The sequence below is a fragment of the Solanum lycopersicum genome, chromosome 5 (assembly GCF_036512215.1).
Source record: "Solanum lycopersicum chromosome 5, SLM_r2.1".
NCBI classification, from domain to species: Eukaryota; Viridiplantae; Streptophyta; class Magnoliopsida; order Solanales; family Solanaceae; genus Solanum; species Solanum lycopersicum.
Genome location: NC_090804.1, coordinates 22,004,476 through 22,026,090, shown reverse-complemented (window position 1 = coordinate 22,026,090; position 21,615 = coordinate 22,004,476). Strand labels below are relative to the sequence as shown.

The window sequence follows — 21,615 nt, the reverse complement described above, 5'->3', positions numbered from 1 at the left end:
TTCAAAATAATTAAAAAAAATATGAATTTTTTTAATCAAAGATAAATTTGTTTGTCTCAAAATTCAAAAAATATAACATAAATTGAGACGGAGAAAGAATTCATTTAGTATAAAAAAACGAAGTCCAATTTCTAAGTTTTGACATCCTTTTGTTTGGTTAGGTTTTCTGAGAGGACAAATTTTGACATTCATTTGTTTCTTAGTCGTACATAAATCCTGGATCAGTAACAACGTATCTTCCAATCCTAACTAACAATTTGGTCTGTGTAGAGTTTCTCAAATACTTGTAAAAAAAAAAAAACATACATGTGTATCAAAGTTATGAAAATTGAATTGACAATAAAATACCAATTAAACATTTTTCCCCTTACATTTTCCCTTCAGTTCACAACACAACACCAAAAGGCGACATTTCTAATTTGGAGGACATATATAAGTACAATATTGTTACTCCTTTGTAGTCCGAGGACGAACAAAATAAACGTCTTCAGAGACGGCAAAAAAAAAAACCCAGCAAATGTCATTGCATGCTCTATAATTTACCTGTAATTTCATCTTTTCAGGACTTCGGCATCCTAAAATGATGGGAGGTTTCACAGCATCTCATCAGCTGGACCTCACCGTAAACAATATTTAACTAACAAAAGCGCATTATTCTTGGGGATCAGCATCAACCATGCATAAGATCCACATCCAAGCACTTACGCGTACACTTCAGAATCAATCTGCTCAATATTTGGGAATATTTGTCTCAAAGTACTTATATACTTTGGAGATTTTGCCTGCAAACATATAACAATGCATTAGCGAGGTTATCAGAGAAAGCTTTTACCTTTGTAATGTAAAAGATCTAACTGGTCAAAGATTGAGAAATCTCCTGCAAGCATGAAATGTAAGTTCAACCTATATCGACGTGTCAAAAAATATACCAAACACATTCTAAATATACCTTGTTTCTGGAAAAAGAAAAAGATTTTTATGACTAAGTCTAGTCTTTAGACAAGTGAGATAGCTCCAGTGGCCAGAGCATTCCATTTCTGACAAAGAGGTCAAGTCTCAGTAACTACTCTCCGTCAACCCATCTTTCTAGGATGCCTTTATAAGGTAAAACCCAGTATCCTATCTTGTGGAGTCCAGGATTGATGAATAAATTCTCAGACACGGAGCAAGGTTTCACATTCGCCTGAGTTTGGCCATCTACCAGAATGCAAAAGCACTAGGAACCCAAGTCCTATCATGTCATGCTGCTGAAATTTCCAAACTAACAGAGGTTTGGCACACAAGTTAAATATAAAGCCCACCTCATAGACAATGAATTCAACCTTTCTATACCCTTTTTCACCCAGCAATTAAAGACAGATCCCTTCCAGCCATCAGAGTTCAGTCTTACCTTGTTTGACTCTTCCTTTGCAAAATGTTTCTTGCTGAAATGGTGTGCCTCAAACTCAGGCCTCCCAGTGCTACTTCCATAATTTTGGCTCCAATGCTCAGAATCCACATCTTTACACTTTTCCCATTGCTTAGGGCTTGCATCCTATGTTCAGATTTTATGTAATCTTTCATACCCTCTTAACATGTAGAACTTTCCTCAGCGTACAGCTTGACATGCTCTTAAAGGTTCTTAGGTTTCAACACCCACAACTTCTTTGGTTTTAATTAGAGTCTACATGTCAAATCTCCATTGTGTGTCTTCAGGCTTGTTCTCTTTTTAAGTATTGAGCTTCTATACCTCAATGTCAAAATGCAAAGTTTTCTATGCTAATTGATAACAGAAAAGTCATCTCATGGGTATTTCAAACTTCCATTCTCAACATATTGGGGTTTCAAAGGAGAATCTTATGTCCTCTGTACTTTGGGGTGATTAAAGAAGTTATATCACTCAACTAAGGATGTCTCTAATTCGAAGAGAAATCATCACCAATTGGTGTGTTCATGAGTTGATATTAATGACTAGAATATTCTCTCATCTTTCAGTATCCTGTTTATGCGTTAAATCTAGAAGTCGACAACACTTTTAAGGCGGTGGAGCTAAATAGATAAATTGTTGGAAGTCTAAAAGGAAATATATAGATAAATCACTCTGCTTGACATCGTACAGCTATGCTGGTCGGACTCTTCAAAAATGTCAAGGGGTGTGTCGGATTCTCCAAAAGTAGTGCATTTTTGGAGAATCCAACACAGGTGCAGCATTGAAAATGAAGAGTCCGCGTAACTTAGCAGTACAGAGCAGAAGACATATCAGCTGGACATAAACCAACCAAGGTACGACACAATTCAATGATGATATTTGATAAAGCAAGTTTAAGAATTAATGGATTGGCTTACATAGTGATGTACATGTAGTATAAGGTGGAAGGGGCCATTTTTTAAAGACTGGTCAACGGAACGGGACGTACCGGTACCGTTCCGGTTCGTCCCGTTTCGGTTGCCTACGGAACGGGACGGGATAGTCTGAACCGGTACACGGAACGGGACGGAACCGTGATTTCGTACCGGTGTACCGGTACCGGTTCATTCCGGTTCCGTTCCGGTCCGGTCCGGTTTATTTAATATATATTAATTTTTTTATATTTTATATTTTATATTTTATATAATTTATATTTAATTAATTTTTTTAAAATTACAAATTTTATTTATTTAATATTTACAAGATACAAGTTATAAATATAACTTATAAAATAAATATTAATGAATATAAGTAATAACTTATAAAGTATAAACTTCAAAAGATTTAAATTTTGAAAACTTTATTAGACTTTACTAGCACACTTAACAACAAAAAAATTAATAAAATATCTTTAAAATAAACTTAAGTAAAAATTATAGTATAAATTTAAAAAGTATTAATTTATACTTAAAAAATAAAAAATAATAATTATATTTTGGTAATTCCAAAAAATATCATCCCGTTAATTCCGTCCCGTTCCATTCCGGTCCGGTCCGGTTCATTCCGGTTCCATCCCGGTATATAGTGGAACGGGACAGAACCGATGAATCATCCCGGTAATTCCGGTCCGGTTCATCCCGGTACCGGTCAACGGGTTCAGGTCCAGTCCGGTACCGGTTCATTCCGATCCGGTGAACCGGTTCTGGTCCGTTGACCAGTCTTATTCTGAACTATTAAGGCGGTTTGTTTTCTCAACATTTGAATGTTTATAATTTATCTTTTAAAAAGTTACTTCAATTGTCCCAACTTTTTTGGCACACTTACTTTTTTATTATGCCCCAAGAGTGACAATTTTCTATATTTAGAAAAAAATTGATTTAAAATTTTCCATTTACGATGGGGTCATTTGGTAGAGTGTATAAGAATAATGCTAAATAGAGTATTGGTTATGGAGAGATTATTTCTTATGCTCTGTTTGTTTGGTGTATTAAAAATAACATGGATTACATAATCTTAAAACATATAAATTTATTTAAAAAAATGTCGTCGTAACATGGATTACATAATCTTAAAACATATAAATTTATTTAAAAAAATGTCGTCCACAAATATGGCGAAAAAAGATTATGACATATTATAGGGCAATTGTGTCCTTGACCATGCTAATGTATGCATTAAAAGCCCTTGTTTACTAATATCATGGATTTTTATGCATTAGTAATACACACTTTAATATACAATAGAGTTTATTACTAATGCAAGCATTAGTTATACATAGCATGGAAAAGTGTACCAAACAAGGTACTACTAATACATAGAGCTAATGCATGCATTTTTTTGCTAATACACTCTATAAAACGACCCCTTAATGAGATTATATATTTTCAAAAGGCATCATTTTTCTCTTAAACTCCGTGTTCGATAAAACATGGCCACAAAGTGGTATGGAGGGAGTATTAAATATTTAAAAATTTAAATATAAATTTGAATATTATATTCTTAGGGGTCATTTGGTAGGGTGTATAAAAATAATGTACAATATAGTTTATTAGTAATGCTTGTACTAGCTATGCTTGTATTAGTTATAATAAGATCTTTCCTATGACGTGTTTGGTTTGGTAGTACAAGTAAAGTTATGCATTGCATAATTTTAAAAAAAAAAAACTGTTTACAAAAATACAAGCATAATATTTATAGTGGAGAGTATTTTTACAAACAAATATTTTAGTGGAAGGGTTGTGAAAAAGTTTTTAGGGTCAAATGTGTCTTTATCAATGCTAATGCATGCATTAGAACGCATTGCATTACTAATGCATAGAAATTCATGGTATTAGTAATGCACTCTTCAATACACAATAGAGTGTATTACAAATACAAGCATTAGTAGTTAGCATAAGTTAAAAAAGTCTACCAAACAAGGTACTAGTTATACCCAAGCTAATGCAAGCATTATTTTCTCCAGTACACTCTATTAAACGACCCCTTACAATATTAGGTAGTAAGGTGTGTTTGGTGGTGGTATTTGGAGGTGGTGGCTAACACCAGTGGTTGTGAAGAAGGAGTGTTGACGGTAACGGTTGGGAGTGGCAGTGGCGGTGGTGACTGGGATTATAGAGATGGTTGGTGGTACTAACAAGTGATGGTGGCAGTAGTGTTGGTGGTTGGTAATTGACAATGTTAGTGGTAATCATTGGCAATGGAAATAGTTGTGATGGTGGAGTGGCTAGTGTTTGTGGTCGTGGTGATTGGCAGTGATGTTTGACAGTGATTCTTACTAATGATGTTTGACGGTGTGATGGTGGAGGTTGTTGGCAGTAGTGGTAATGATGGTGGTGGTGGTGGTTCGTGATTGTGGTAGTGGTTGGCAATGGTGATTAACAATAATAATTGTGGTGGTGGTTGGATAGTGGTGACTGGTGGTAGTGGATAGCCGGATAGCCTCTTAAGAATTTGAAGACTTTGACCACGATTTAAATGACTCCGATCTATTAGACTCATTAAGTGGTTAAATCTTTGAAAAAATAAAATGCACTTAAAGTTGACGATCTTTTTGATGATCTAACTCCATGAACAAGTTCTCTTTTTGATGATCTCTTCCTCGTTCAAACATATTTGATAGTATAACATTCAGCAAAATGATTTAATTTAAATACCCTCACCAAGTTGTAAATAATTGTTTAGACTTCATTCTCACAATTGCTTTTTAGAGCTATGAACTTCCTTGCAAGAATTTAGTCTGGTCTGTCTTCAATGTCAAAGGAAGACCACCACATCTTTACTTTATGACTAAAACCTTACGCCTCCCACTAGCAATCTTCAAATTTGAAATAAGATTTGGTTAGCACCCAGTTACCACAATTTTTTAAATAAAAGAGAGTGGTCAGAACTGATTTTGGATAGGATTTCTTGCTTAATTTTTCTAAACATATCATCCCAATCCTTTAAAACAAGAAACCTATGAATTCCAGATAATATTTCTAAACAATGTGTCATTGCCTCTTTCCAGCTCCATGTCATCAATAAAGTTTGAGAATTGTCATTTGTCTGATGCTTTTAGTGCAGTTCCTCGTTTTAGAGGGAAATCGAACTATGTTGTAATTACCATTCACAACCTAATACCCAACGTTCAACGAATAAACCCCTCACAGCCCCAATCTCCCACCATACTTCTTGTCTTTCTCTGTTACAGTTGGGAGAATAAATCCTATCATATGTCAATTAAATACTGAGTTTGAGACACAAATTTGTAGGTCATGGAATTCGATCTGGTTGCAACTATCTCCCCATCCCATATTTCGGTATCCCACCATATTAGAATACTACCTGGTAACATTGCCTCCAATTGAGCATATTTAACTCCCCTGCTTACTCATAAATCTGCTTAATCTTTTCTCCAATATCCTCTTCTAATATTATCTCCTGACAATAAAAGAAACCAGCCTTCCATTAAAGGATTAAGCTAGTTATCACCCTTCTCTTATCTTTGCAATTAAGCCCCCTTCCATGATATTATTTTGAGCTTAATCGATCCACGTTCTTGTTGAAATATTTGCCTCAACTTCCATCAGTGATTGGATCAATTTCCTTTGAAATGGGGTCTGTAAGAGGACCTGGGACTCATTAAATAATACTTGGCCTGAAGAGGACGTAGCCTCGCTTATAGATTAGAGTTTTGGACCAGTGACCCGGCTCTTTTAAAACAGTGATCCCAGATTGTTAACACGTGCATCATCCCCTTTTTATCTGGCTCGAATTTGAAAATAGGTTTTTAAATATTTCAGATCCCATGTGTCTCTCTCTATATCACAGTTGTATCCCCTATCAAGGAATACAAATTCTCGAACAAAAGACAAAGTTTGAACAGAATCTCATGAACGGATAAAATTATTTATTGAAAGAGTGACTCAGACTCATTTCAAGACGAAGGATGTATAAAGAAGAAAACCCCCAAAAGAACTTTGAGATGAAGGAAAGGATCCCCAGCAGAAACTAGAGATTCAAGTACAAGCAAATATACAACCCAAAAAAGAGCAAAACAATTGCTGCTAGTTTATATTACAAGGATGTGTTAAGGTTTAAAGACACTTACACAGGGATTTCGCTCAAGGTAGATGGTTGTTAGCTTCTCTCTAGTGCTGGAAACAGCTTCTGCCAGTCCTTCTAATGATGCTATGTTGTTGTCATTAAGCCACAAATCTTCTAGTCTGCAATAAGAAACAAAAGTGAACATGAATATGATGACCAGTCCTGGCATTAGAGGAGTAATTCACACATTTGGAAATGCCAGGACAAATCCATACTTAGTCAAGTTCTCAATGTCATTAATTTCTGTAAGCTTATTTGCTGATACATCCAAGACCCGCAGGTTTACCAAGGTAGACAAACCTTCCATTTTCACAATACCATTATGGCTCAAGTATAATTCTTCAAGGGCAACACATTCCTGCAGATTGAAAAACAACAAAACAACTCACTCTTAAAATGAAGTCGTCTACAATGATAAAGCACAACTGTTAGATATCAGGACCTGAAACCCCATCATGGAAGTTAGACGGTTGCTCTGCAGGCTAATCTTTTTAATGCATTTCAGACCGCACAAATTAACTGTCCGAATACGATTGCGTCCAAGCCAAAGCTCTTGTAGATTTTTCAAGTTCTCCAGAAGCTCCATAACCTGTATCAAGAAACAAAGCACTTCAAAGGTAAACACATAGCCAGGGAAGCAAAATAGTGTACTCACATTTACAAAAAACTATTATGATAAAAGATTTACTAGTGATAAGTGTTGATAACTATATAATTTCATTTGATGTCATCTTCAAGAGAAACTAACCCGTAATCTATTGGACCCAAGTTCGAGTATTTGCAGCTCGTGGAAGTGCTCAATCTCCTCCATCTTGGTGACTTCATTTTTAGACACATATAGTTCTCTGAGTGTACTGGAGACCTTGGACAATCCACTTAGTGATGATATCTCATTGAAAGAGACATCAAATACCAGAAGCTTCTTGAATATCACAACATTGGGAATTTTCTTCAGCTGATTGTCCCTAAGCACTAGCTCCTGGAGAAAACAGTTCCACAGGCATGATTTCAGATAAATTTAAAAGGTCTGTTTCTCTCCCATCTACGATCAGACTACCATACAAGAAGCAAACTAGCTCAAAGTTCAAGTCTGAAAACAAGTAGTTGTTGCTAAACATTTTCTTTAAGCTTTGGTGCTTTCAGAGCTTTAGAAAACAACATTAAAAGGATGAAAAATGCCAAGTTGTCACGCTACACACTAGTATTCAACTGGCAGAGGTGAATCTGTTGAGCATCTCTGACTAACCAACACTATAACATCACTAAAAATGCTAAAGAACTTATCTTTTCCCTCTACTAAGAAATAGAAACTAAGATCATTTTGTAAAGCAACTTAGACTGGAGAACAGAAGAAAATGACCTAAATATAAGAGATTCAATTCTCTGCCCACATTCCCTCCCATCCTCCGAATTGAAGTGTGAAATAAGATTGGAAAAAAAAACATGACTCAGAATACATAAAATTCCAAGATGCACCTAGCAAAACCCCTCCAACCCTGATGGTGATACTGAAAATGTCGTTCAAGAGAGAAAATGCTCCCAGGCACATTAATCAAGGCTAGAGAAAGACCTTTTCCTTTCTGACTGAAACCTGGGTTTCCCGGTGTCCTTTTTAGAGAATTCAAAATTATAGAGCAACATGGGGAGAACAGTCTATTTTGCAGCTGGAATCAAGTTATATGATATCACGAGAACCAAATCAAGGACGGATGTATGGTTTGACTGGTGGAAAGAAGCAGGAGTCTCATGCGTAGAACCACGTTTAGCAAGAAACCCATGGAATGGTTATGTTTTGCATTGCAGGAAGCATCAAAGGACAGAAAAAAGCACACGAGAAGATGGAAGCTTAGCAACAACAGGTTTAGCAGATTCATAAGCATTGCGACAGCGCAAAGAGAAAACATACAACAGCAACAACATACTCTGTGTACAAGGAGAAAACATACCAGTCATTATTATCCCAGAGGTTACAATTGATATTGGATAGAGGCATATTGCTATTAAGATCTACAGATCTACTAATGAAGATACAAGGTCATTGATTACAAACATCCCAAGGGAGAACTAACAAAATTGCTGTTGTTGATGGAATCGCAAACTGTGAGACTGATCTGCTTCGTAGATGCAAGGTGGGCTTTTTCAAAACAATGGATGGAAAGCCAACATTAGCGGACGTTCGAAGATGATCTGTAAGCACATAGAAGAACACCTTTTCCGTGAATACATATGATAAGGGGAACAACCTTTTCCTCTTCGGATTCCCAACAAAACACATGGCTGAACATGTTCTACAAGGAGAATGGAGGTGGAAGAAAGAAAAAATCCCTCTGTAGTGCTGGCATCCGTCTTTTGGGTATTGCTCAGATAGACAGGAAAGACGACATGTGGATTGGATCCATGGGTTTACCTCTGCGTTTCAACAACAACATGCCCAGTGTAATGCCACAAGTGGGATCTGGGGAGGCTTGGGTCTACATTGTACGCAGCCTTACCCCTACTTTATGGATGAAAACAATATTCATAGCAGTCAGGGATCACTATGGTGGAAGGTTGGGAACAGAGGAAACGTTTCAAAAACAAGAGGATCATTTAAAATGGGCAAGATAAAAGAGAAGAGAAGATGGGAAGAGTGTCTCAATGAGGTGACAATTGAAGTGAAAAGGCAAAACTTCATCATAATTCATACCAATTTGGTGTGAATCCCTACTGTTGTAATAGCCGGAGAAGAATCACTGTCAATCTAGGAGGATTGTTGGGTACTTGAGAGAAACAATGAAACTGCTAGGTCAAACAGCTGTAATATAAAGATGGGCTATCACGTGGGTCTTGACGAGTGTAAACAGACCTGCGACTCTCCTTTGTGAAATGAGACGCAGGAACGTAAGGGGGAAGATAGGTGCTGGTCTTTTTATTGGAGTGACCTAGAAGACTTCATTTCATAACAGGGAAGTTTCTGATTCCCGTCCAGATTAATTTTCCAAGGCTCAAGACACTATAAAATCTAATATCTGTGATGCATGTAACAAATATGACCCTACCACAGATGAAATAGAGGCTAACATGCAGAACAATGAAAGAGAATTTGGAAACATGGAAAATCAAGACAAGGGAGAAGAAGACCTACAATTTCAGAACTCGAAATAGTTGAATATACATCATGTTGATAACTAAGAAGATGCCATGACAAATATTGAAGGGGAGACACCAAATCTAGATATCCTTGTAAACAGAGGGGACATGCAAATGATTGAAACAAAAAACTTGGGAATATGGACAGTTGAAGAAACTGAACCTCTAAAGATACAAACAATGTAGGGGGAATTGAAGGGGAACTGGATGTGTCACTTTGGGTATACCTGAATGTGATAAAACTTGGCAAATAATTTGCGGTCACCTTTTAGGGGAGTGAAGAGGAGGCAATGGCACTCCTTATTAAAATAGACAGCTGCAGACAAGCAAATAGACAATAAGAAGCTTAGCAGCTTGATACCCCTACCATTATTGCAATTTTGAATATCACCCTTGTTCCTGTACAACAGGATCACTATACTGTACCTTTACTCTTCGGGCATTTTTGACGTCCTAAAGATAACATTAAACAACCCAGTTAGCCCCTCCATACATCCTTTTTCTGTGTTTTCCAAAATTCCACCGGGATCTCGTCTTCTGATGGCCCTTCCCCATCTCATCTTACAAATAACCTCCTTAACTCCCTTAAACTTTATACCCCTACAGTACCAAAAAACTCTACAATTATCAGAGTGCTCTAAATCGCCGCACAACATTCCTATCCCCCTCTTCATTCAAGAGTACATGGAAGTATGTTTGTCATCTTCGTCTAATGTGTGCCTTTTCCACCAATACTTTACCTTCCTTATCTTTGATACACTTTACTTGGTCCTGCTCTCCTTGTCTCGAGTCCTCCTCTCTCTCGCCTTGGTGAGTATATACCACACCTCTCCCTATTTACCCTCGTTTCCTCCTCGTATTTTCTCTCCACCAACTCCATACAAGCAGCCTTCTTGGCTTTCACTTTCCCTTAAGACTGTTCCATCCACCACCAATCCCCACAACATTACCCCTCGAGACCCTCAACACCTCTCTAGCTACTTCATTAATGCAATTAGATGTCCCATCCCACATACTACTAGTATCCCCACTACTCTCTCATCTCCTAAGATTTGGAATTTGACGAGTCACACCACTTGATTCTTAATAGGTATACAAGGCTCTCTTCCTTTTAATCTCATTCTTAATAGGTATACAAGGCTCTCTTCCTTTTAATCTCTAAATTCACTGCCAAAAGCTTATGTTGGATTATAAAATACTCACTCGAGATATCCTTGCAGTCCTTACATAAACTTCTATCACACTTTCTAAGGAGTAAGTAATCTATGTGAGTCTTAGCCACCATATAAATTACTTACTCCTTAGAACGGGTGATAGAAGCACTATAAGGCTACACAATTGAGCATCTTACATAAGCTCTTGCCAATGGATTTTGAGATTAAGAGGAAGAGAAAGAAAAGGGTCTTTTATGACCTATCGAGGATGTAGGAATTGGAAATGAGGACACAATGTTGGTGGGGAAACAAATCCCAGACATTGTCCAAATGCAAAGGACGAGTACAAAATTTTCTAGTTTGTCATCTCTCTTTCCACTTTCTCTATGACTCCTAATCAACCATCGACATAATTACCATCGAGACTCAAAGACTTGGCCCAATAAGTAGTTACAGGGAACTAACTGCATCCTTGCTACAGAGTATTTGATTGAAGGATGCATAACCAATGTTAGACTAGCAAGGGTAGAGACTATGGAAACCAATAAGTTAATAAAGAACAACAAGGGTCACATGAAGTACAAACTTTGTGAAGACCACTGAGAACAAGAGGTCAGGGAGTCCCTCAATAAGGAGATAGGTAAACAAGAAGGGAGCAAGTGGGAAATCTTTCAGCAAATAAATTCACACATGGATTTAATAGAGATTAGAGAGAAAAGGTAGGTACTGGTGGCATTCAAGACTTCAAATGGCCTTGGAAGCAAATCTGGAGGATCAAACTGCCACACAAAGTGGCATGCTTTACATGGCTAGTAGCCAAGAAAGCAGTTTTGACATTGGATAATGTGGCCAAGGGAGGAATCTTTCAATGCAACAGATTTTCCTTGTGTGGGAAGGCTAATGAGACAGTGAAACATCTCTTCCTACATTGCAACTTTTCTGGGCAGCTGTGGCAAATTTTCCTTAATCTCAGAGGCATATCTTGGTGTATGCCTAGCAAGATTGATGAGACTATATTCAGTTAGGAGATGGCTGGAGTTGGGGCTACAAATAGAGAAAGATGGCGGATGATCCCGGCTAGTATTTGGTGGACTATATGGAGGGAGAGAAACGAGAGATGTTTTGAGAACAGGAAGTTAAGCTTAAGTGTATTTTGTTGTTCTGCTTTTGGTGTACAAATGTCTACTCCAATGAAACTGAGCCAATCATAGATGTTGTAGGATCTATTTAGATTTTGTTCAGTTCTTTGGATAGATTATACTTCCTTTCTGCTTTTGTAAATATGGGTTTTCAGTACTACCTAAGTACTATGTCAAATACAATGTCACCAGTTTCAAAAAAAAAAAGGTAGGTACAAAATTATATCTTGGATACTAAAGCTCCTAAATAGGTCTTTTGACTTGGTGCCTAGTGCATGATGCAATTTTAACAGTAGATAATTTAAGGAGGCAGCGAACAGTTACAAGTTCTTTCTATGCAGGCACGGGTAGGATATAAATCATACATCACTACATTAAAATTTTACTGCTATATTAGGTGATTTCTTTGTTTAATCTGTCATAATGCTCTTATGAATTTTCATTTATTTTTTATGACAAGGAAAACCTGCAGCTGATGTCCTCTTGGTGCGTACAGGGTAAAACTCTCACTCTTATGCAATAGCTTGCAAACCACACAACAGAGGTAACCCGCACGAGGCAAGCCGAATAAGACGAATACTGACAAGCTAGAGGTTATAGAAGATTTGAAGGTAAAGGAAGGTAACTTAGAGAATGACACCAATGTGCTTCTTCAGGATCATATAGATAGAAAGAAACAGGTGATTGTTTATTATCAAAAAAAATAGGAAATAATTCTAAAATAATGTAAAGAGGTTTGTACTCATTTCTTCTTCTTTAAAATGATATCCTCTGGACAGCTAGCGTGCATAAGTTTGTTTTTATTTCATTATACCTTTGGAATAAGAAGAGAATCTATTTTGTATAGCGAATAGGGTTACCTATTAAATATGTGGTTGAACAACACAAATATTATGAAGATATTTTTCAAGTAGACTTGGTAGTCCATTAAAGGAGTGCTTTTGGCTTATAAAAAATAATAAAAAGGAACCCTAAAATTGTAAGCAAACTATCTTTCAATCATGGTTCATTAAGGTTCATCAATGTTATCCACAGTGTAGTTAAAAGCACTGATGCACTCGCTTTAAGCGAGAAGCGAGGTGACAGGGTTACGCTTTAATGCCTTGAAGCGAAGTGATAATGGAAGTGTGTGCTTCTGACCTAAAAGCGAGAAGCGCGCTTTTATAAAAGTGAGAAAAGGCTCCCTTAAATGACATAAGCATTAATTAGGGTTTTTCTTTAAAAAAATCTGTAAGGTTTTCTTTTAGTTTCTGTAAATTTACTTGGGCACATCTTTCCCATTATTTTCCCTCCTTGGCCGATCGCTGCTTCAGGATAGTTCTCTTCTCTTCTTCTCTTTCTGTTTCTCTGCAGGCTGAGTATGTTTCTCTTTTTCTCTTTTCTCTTTCTGGTAACTAGTGTTTTTTCCCCTTCAATTTTCTATTTGTAATGCAACTCAAGTAGTGTCACTCTGTTCTTTTTTCTAATGAATTGAGGTTCTAACTTTCTGCTCTGTTGCTCTGTTTGTAATGTGTATGCGCTGTTTTTTTTCTTTTTTTCTTTTGTTGGCTGCTGTTATGCTCTGACTCTGTATGTTATGACTTATGAGGATGAGGATTATTGACTACTCTATTTACTTTTTAAACTAAGAATATGTTACCTCTATCCAGTTCTTGATTATTTATCTATGCATATTTAATATTTTATATTTTTATACTAAATATCGTTTTATTTGAAAAAAGTGTGTGAAGCGTGAAGCAAGCCCTCGCCGCTCTTTTCCGCTTCTTACTTCCTAAAACACTGGTTATCCAAAAGAAGCCTACACTACTTAAATACAATTTAGGTTAGATAGTCATTGCAGTATCATTGAATTGCATTAATAAGAGTCGGAACCATACTGATAAGGTTAGACAAGAAACTACCATTGTTTCAGTATTATACCTGGATCAATGAGTATGCAGTTATAACGCATACAAATATACTGAAAACTTTATCTAATTTAATGCTTCAGTAAAAAAGTTTCAGTATTTCTAGTTGAAGATCACTATTATCATTGGAAGAAAAATATTATCCAAATGCACATCCATTCAATCATCATAAAATTTTAATGGTGAAATAATATGAAAGTAATCCCCTAAATAGTAATCAAATTCAAAAAAGAAAGAACCTTACAGTACATCAATATTATGAATCAATTAAAGCCTACATCACTTCCAATTATATAGTAGGTTAGATAGAAAGTTGCGGTCAGTGTTGCTCGGACTCTCCTAAAATATTGCCGCACCCATGTCGGATCCTCAAAAAATACCTTTTCTGGAGTCCGAGCAACATAGGTTGCGGAATCATTTAATTCACAAATCAAAGTGCAAGCTACGCTAGTACTACCAAGCATACAGATAGCCGAAGATTCATCATTGTATCTTTCTAAGCAGTTTTAGCTTATGATTGTATGCTCATAAGGTTATCTTTTTCTACGTAAACCCATCAATCAGTCAACTAAGTCTCAAAAAATTCCAACTCAATTGAATTTTACTTTATAAATCATCTATATGAACTCCTCTGTTCAGGTATACTTTATTTTTATACTAATTGATTTTCTACAAAACTCGCTCATATCCCTACAAGTTAAAACTAAAATAAATGGACTCTGGCAAACACCAGCCTTAATATAGGTCATACAACAATCATCCGTTTCCATTGCATTCTGTTCTTAACTAAATTTGAATAGAGTTGAGAGAAACAGTAGGCCTTTTGATCCAATTTGTCAAATCAACAAGTATAGTGGTAATGAATCCGCAAGTTGACATGTACAGTGAATAATACATACCTCGAGGTCAGAAATGAGTTGCCAAGAGGAAAGAGGCACAACAGAGGCATCAGTTATGAGGTTCTGACGAAGAGAGAGCTTTTTGAGGTTAGGAAGTTGGCCGATACGGGGGTCTAAAGCGGACAAACGATTGGTTGTCAAGTCTAACTCTGTAAGACTCGGAGGAAGCTCCACTGACTCCAGATCGCGAAGCTGGTAACTCGTAAGATCAAGGAGTGTTGCTGATTCCGACGTTGGATCGGAACTAGGTTTTCCATCGGAGTTTTCACTTTGATTTTCCATGAATGGAGTTAGCTATTTTCTCCGAGAACGGCTGCCACACCTGCACGGCACCTCTCTTTTATACCTTTGCTCTTCTTTTGTTTCGTTCATTCCCTCATAGTAAATTAATTACTATTTTGCCCCATTTCTTTTTCTTCTTTCTTGGAAGTAATAATAATAATAATAGCCTTGTAAACTGTATAAATAAATTATAAAAAGAGGGAGAAGGTTGTTCAACTATTTGTATTAGTACAAAATATATTATTTAAATTTCAAATATCTCTAACATCAAAGCTTTTGGCTTAAACTTATTCTTATTTGGAATGACTCACGCTTATAAAGTGGATGAGAGGATAATATTGTATCGAATTTATTTAAGAATATTTTACGTCTTTATTCGTTAAAATAATGTAAAATTAATTAATATATGTGTTTATGTGATTCATCTGATTTTTATTTTCATAGTAAAATCACTTCATTCCCCTATGTCTACTTTTTTTTCTTTTTTGGATTGTGTCCATAATTTTAAATTTTAATTTCGTTAAACTTGTGACAAACAATGGAGAAAAAAGAAGGAACATAATGAGGATATTTGTATAGAAATAATTGATTTGATAAAAGATAATTTAATAACAAGTTTTTTTTTTGTGTACCCTAATTCAGAATAAACAAATAAAAATATTTTTTCTCCTCTCTCTAACCTACCCGCCATGGTAATAATATAAATTAAAAGACTACGAACATGTAAGTTCATTTATAGTTTAAATATTTGATATTACAACGAAGACCAAGAGATGAAAAAAGAAATAAAAGAGAAAATGAACAAGAAGGTTTAATAACTAATGAAAAAATTTATATTAATGAAACTACTTTGTTATATGAACATCATTCATATGCAAATTTTATATGGATCTCAAGTTATGAGTTGGCCTACAACAAATTGTGTATTGATTTGAAATAGGTCAATAGAAAGATATTATGAAATTAATAATTTTTTGAATATTGTTTTTAAGCACATCATGTCACAATATCAATTATATGTGGTTATTATTATTTATTTGAGAAGGATTATATTTGGATCAATCAAATTAGGAAATATAACAAATACTAAATATTTAATTATATAACTTTAGAAAAACTGTTAAAAATAAGGACAAATATGAGTTGAATAGTTAATATCGAGGGTATTTCTGAACCAAAAGGTTAGCGCCAAAGGTATTTGACCGAAAGGTGGATAAAGGATAGTTTTGTACCAGTTCGAATATTTGAGGGGATAGTTGAGAATAGTAAGGAGCATTTTAGGCATTTTTCGTGAAAAACAATATGTAAAAATGTTGTTAATCACTTCAAGATTTGGTGGTGTTGCATGAAAAGGAACATATTAGATTTTGTATTTTAGTATTTGAATTATCACCAAGTGAAAGTGAATATCTTAAGTCTGGAAGTGTGACTTAAACGATGCCCATATTAGAGTGGATGTAGCAGTGGATTGTTATGGACTTTGTGGTAATATTTCTACATATCTTGGGTAAGTTTGATGTTATATGGTTCATTGTGGATCGATTGACTAAATTTGCACATGTCATGTCGTTTCAGACTAATAATTCAGAGAAGTTATCCAATTAGATCAATATTCGGGAGATAATTCGTTTGTAATGGGATGTCCAGTGTGACGTTCCGCCATCTATTCAGGCAGATCGCCACCTACCCAGGCAGCTTGCAGCGCATGCAAGGGGGCAGACAGCCCACCTATCCAGGCGGATTGCAGCACAAGCGGCCCAAAGGTCTAGCATACGGAGGGGCAGGTGCGGTCCAGGTGTGCAGCAGACGGAGGGGCAGCAGCCTTGGGCATTGGAGAGGCTTGGGCACGATTCTAGATGTCTTCTAGAATCTTGGGGTAGACTAGAGAAATCTAGGAGTCCCTTTTGGAAGAATTAAAGACATTCTAGGAATGTAGTCATGTCTTGTGTACATGAACTTAGGGACTTGTATAGTAGCATTTATTTACTCTTAGTCATTAGAGTAGTATAAATAGTAGAGTCATTGTATTTGTAAGACATCCATCAACTGACTAATAAGATACTGTCCAATTCTTCCGAAATTCTGCCTTTGTGTCTTTCTTCTTATTTCTCTTAGCGATCCAAATTGTGAGAGGCTTACTTGAGTTTGCGAGATCGTGAAAGAATCGTGAGCAAACTGTCAAGTGCCGCACGGAGTCTTGTCCAGATCAAAAAGTCCGTGACAAGTGGTATCAGAGCAGGTTCATCGTAAGAGAATGACGAACGAAGGAGACAGTATCGGCGCTAGCACCACCCCCAACGTTCGCACGAATAGAGGGAAGAAATCCAAGAAGTGGAAGAAGCAGCAGAAGGGAAATGAAGCCAATCTGCCCGACCCCCCACCAAGCGAAGGGCAAACATCTCACCCGCCCACTATTGTCGATGGAAGTGACGAAGACACCGGCGAGGATGCCGTAGACGTTACTATCGGACATGAGTGGATCACAAGGGTAGAGACGGTGAGGCAAGCCGTGGAGGTTTTAGGCCAACGCTTGAACGGGATGGACATAAATTTCAAGACCCTTGAAAGCTATGCCTTTGAGGAGAACGACAACATCCGGAAGGAGTTGGAGGCACGCCAGCGAGCCGAGTACGAGACAAATGAGGCCATTACTTCCTTCGAGTTCAGGCTTAGGGAAGCACTTGGCACAGTTGAGTCGCTTAAGGCCGAAGTGGCAGCACTCAAGGAAGATAGAGAGGTTGTTGGATCCTCATCACAAGACCGGGAAAGGTAAGCCAGAGTCGAGGCGCCCAAGCCACCTGTCTTCAAAGGCGTCCGTGACGCGCAAGAGGTGGATAATTTCCTATGGCACTTGGAAAATTACTTCAAGTGTATGCGGGTTCGTAGTGATGTGAATAAGATCAATACTGTTGTGTTGTATCTTTCAGAGTTGGCCACATTATGGTGGAAGAGTAAAGACTCTGCCATCGCCAAGGGGACATGCACGTTGAACACATGGGAGCAGTTCCGTGTGGAGTTCAAGAAGGTGTTCTTCCCTAGCAACGTTGTCTATGAGGCAAAACGCAAGTTGAGGGAGTTAAACAAAAGGGCAGCATATGCGCGTATGTGCGGGAGTTCACCACCCTTACATTTCAGATTCCCAACCTCACGGACGACGACGCGTTGTTCTACTTCATGGATGGGCTGCAAAACTGGGCCAGAACAGAGCTGGAACGGCGGAAGGTCAGGACTACCGACGAAGCCATTATGCAGGTCGAAGCCTTGACAGACTTCAGGCAGGAGAAGTCTCTTAGTGTCGAGGAGGAGGATGAGGTAGGAAATCATGATGATAGTGGGGAAGACTGTGGCGAAGGCGAGGAGCAACGGCCACAACCCAAGAGGCGTGACACCTACGGGTCCAACAGCAAGAAGCCCGGAGATCGTGGCAACACGGTTAGGGATTCCAAGGATGGTTGCTTCATATGCAAAGGGCCGCATGGTTATAAAAGGTGCCCTCAACTGAAGAGTCTTGGTGCTATCCTCCGTGAGCGAAAGGAAGAGAAAGCCCAAGAGGAAGATGAAGTCGGGGAGACTAAGCAGTTGGGCGTGATAAGCCTATGCGGGGTTGTCATCAGGCAACCATCGACGTGGCCAAGGCAAGATAAGCCATGGCAAGCGGAGCCGAAGCATGCTGATCAGGGACTTGCGAAGTCTATAGCATGGGCTCAAACGGTCGACATCAAGATCAATGGAAAAATTGCTCGTGCGTTGGTCAACACAGGTGCGGAGGTTAATATTATGACCAAAATGACAGCAACGAGGTTGGGGTTGCGATATAGTTCAAGCAACGCCCAAATCAGGACTGTCAATGCATCACCGACTCCCATAGTTGGAGTTGCCCACGGGGTGAACATCACGGTAGGTGATTGGCAAGGGAAAACCAAATTCATCGTCGCCCCCATAAATCTCTTTGATATTATTCTTGGGCAGAAGTTCTTCCAGCAGTGCCATGCGATAATTGATCCTCATCTCCAAAAATTGACAATCATGGAGAAAGGAAGGGAATATACAGTTCCTATGGTGAAGGCACAAGCGACGGAGTGACAGGCTCGATTAACAGCCATGAAGCTCGAGTGGGTTGACGAGAGGAAGAGGTTAACACCAGCAGCAACCATTGCAAGTTTGAGAGAAGACAATGGTGCTGGAAAGACCTTGCCACCGCGCACGAAGAGGGTTCCAAGTAGGAACGCTGACGTGATGAGAAAGAAGCCGCCGAGGCACTTGCCTCCTTTGAAGGAGGAAGTTCGTAAGATCGGGTCGAGAAGGGTCGGACAATCAATGAAGAGGCTGCTCGAAGGGATTGATCGAGTACGCGAGCTGATGGTCGCACGGCAGAACTCAACGCCGATATTTTCGCAATGCAACGCGGTCGTCGCATTATTAGGTGGGGGAGATTGTGACGTCCCGCCATCTATCCAGGCAGATCGCCACCTACCCAGGAAGCTTGCAGCGCATGCAAGGGGGCAGACAGCCCACCTATCCAGGTGGATTGTAGCACAGGCGGTCCAAAGGTCTAGCATACGGAGGGGCAGGCGCGATCCAGGTGTGCAGCAGATGGAGGGGCAGCAGCCTTGGGCATTGGAGAGGCTTGGGCAGGATTCTAGAAGTCTTCTAGAATTTTGGGGCAGACTAGAGAAATCTAGGAGTCCCTTTTGGAAGAATTAAAGACATTCTAGGAATGTAGTCATGTCTTGTGTACATGAACTTAGGGACTTGTATAGTAGCATTTATTTACTCTTAGTCATTAGAGTAGTATAAATAGTAGAGTCATTGTATTTGTAAGACATCCATCAATTGACTAATAAGATACTAGTCCAATTCTTCCAAAATTCTGCCTTTGTGTCTTTCTTCTTATTTCTCTTAGCGATCCAAATTGTGAGAGGCTTACTTGAGTTTGCGAGATTGTGAAAGAATCGTGAGCAAACCGTCAAGTGCCGCACGGAGTCTTGTCAGAATCTATAGGTCTGTGACATCCAGTTTTATTATTTCAAATCGAGGCACACAACTTACATCTCATCTTTGGTGGTTTATGCATAAGGAGTTGGATACTCGGGTGAATCTTTATCACGCCTCGATTGTATACCTTAGACATGGCCAACACTCACAACTATTATTGGTCTCAAAAGAACTCTTGGTCTAGCTTACTTACTAAATTGAAGACTGAACAAACATGCAAAAGTTGTTTAAAGGTGTACATGCAACCGCTCTAGAAAATAACTTCAATAATTTATAGGCAATAATTCTTAAATTAAATATGTTGACAAAATAATTGATAATAAGACTTAACTGATTCGTCTATAAAGCATTTAACATCACTATAACAAATTTGATTATCAAGGACAAATGATTTTGTCACTTGTAAATCATATTTCGTCACCAAAGATCTTGTGTGATGAAAATTTTTTCGTCAATCAGCCGTCACTAAGGCTGGCAATTGGACAGTATCGGATCAACAAGATCGATTTTATCGAAATCGTCCTCGTTACTGAATTTCTTTACCAGAATTGGATCTTACCGGAATCAATTTTACCACAAAATTTGAAAGATTTCGCCCGGTCCCTTAGTTTTACTGGATAGAAATCGAGTTAGACCAGAGCGGAACCGGTTTTTACAGGATCATTGTCACGTCCCTTTTTTTCTCAATATTTTTGATTTTATTTGTTTCGAAAGAAAAAAGATTTTTCTCAATTAAAGAGACATTTTGAAAAGGGATAATTATTATTCAGAGTCGCCACTTTGAATTGAGTTTTTGTGTTCCAAGTCACCTTATTTAAATCCCTAATCAAAAGGAAATTTGACTCTATTTTTTATTGGTCTGCGAACTAGAAATCCAGGTAAGGAGTTTTGTTGACCGAGGGAAAGGTGTTAAGCACCCCCTCGAGTCCCGTGGTTCTAGCACAGTCACTTTATTAACTTTGGTATGACTTGACATAATTTTGGATATTATATTATTTAACTTAATAATAAATTGTTTTTACTTTATTCTCTCATTTATTTCAGACCTATTAAAATTGTTTAATATAATTTTGGATATTATATTATTTAAATCTATTGAAAATTGTTTTATTATTTTTGGAGTGTGTCCATTAGTTCACAATTTGAAATACTCATATTTATTTATATATTTATTATTTATTATTTATTTTATTTATTTATTTATTTATTTTGCTTTTACATTGTTTGTATATTTTTTTTATGTTATTATGGGGTTGAATTTATATAGTTATAGTTAGGAAAAAAATTTAGAGTTCAAGTTAATTTAGGATTTCTATTTATTTTTTTAATTTAAAAATAGAAAGATGAAAATTTATGAGATTTGAAATTAGTTTTAAAATCACAAAAATTCTAAATAGATTAGGACTATATTTAGTTTTTAAGAAAGGTTTTAACTTTTTTTTTTGAATGCGTATAACAATTTTTTTAACATTCTGTCTCTTTTTTTAAAAATTAATTATTATTTTTAATCTATTTTTTTACGTTTTTTTATCAATTTCTTTTTTTTATATAATTTATTTTTTACGTTCCTTACTTTAAAAAAATAAATTTTGTGCTACATCTCTTTTTTTTTTATCTTTTATTTTTTTATTTTTTTAT

General features: G+C 37.2%; 1 protein-coding gene across 1 annotated transcript; it reads right to left on the bottom strand.

The window, feature by feature from the left end:
- Positions 1 to 309: 309 nt before the first annotated feature.
- Positions 310 to 15,137, bottom strand: LOC101265025 (protein phosphatase 1 regulatory inhibitor subunit PPP1R7 homolog). The gene is made up of 6 exons (XM_004239217.5): positions 14,701 to 15,137; positions 7,221 to 7,451; positions 6,915 to 7,061; positions 6,688 to 6,830; positions 6,477 to 6,591; positions 310 to 782 (listed from the first exon to the last, which is right to left on the bottom strand). The coding sequence occupies exons 1-6, from the start codon at positions 14,980 to 14,982 to the stop codon at positions 702 to 704; spliced, it is 999 nt and encodes a 332-aa protein (XP_004239265.2). The 5' UTR covers positions 14,983 to 15,137; the 3' UTR covers positions 310 to 701.
- Positions 15,138 to 21,615: the final 6,478 nt, after the last annotated feature.

Bases quoted from the DNA above. Each gene is read 5' to 3' on its own strand.
- LOC101265025 (XM_004239217.5), bottom strand. From the start codon at position 14,982: ATGGAAAATCAAAGTGAAAACTCCGATGGAAAACCTAGTTCCGATCCA. The intron at 7,452-14,700 runs GTATGTATTATT...TGTTTTCTCCAG, and splicing joins AACTCATTTCTGACCTCGAG to GAGCTAGTGCTTAGGGACAA. The intron at 783-6,476 runs GTAAGTGTCTTT...ATATGTTTGCAG, and splicing joins ACCTTGAGCGAAATCCCTGT to GCAAAATCTCCAAAGTATAT.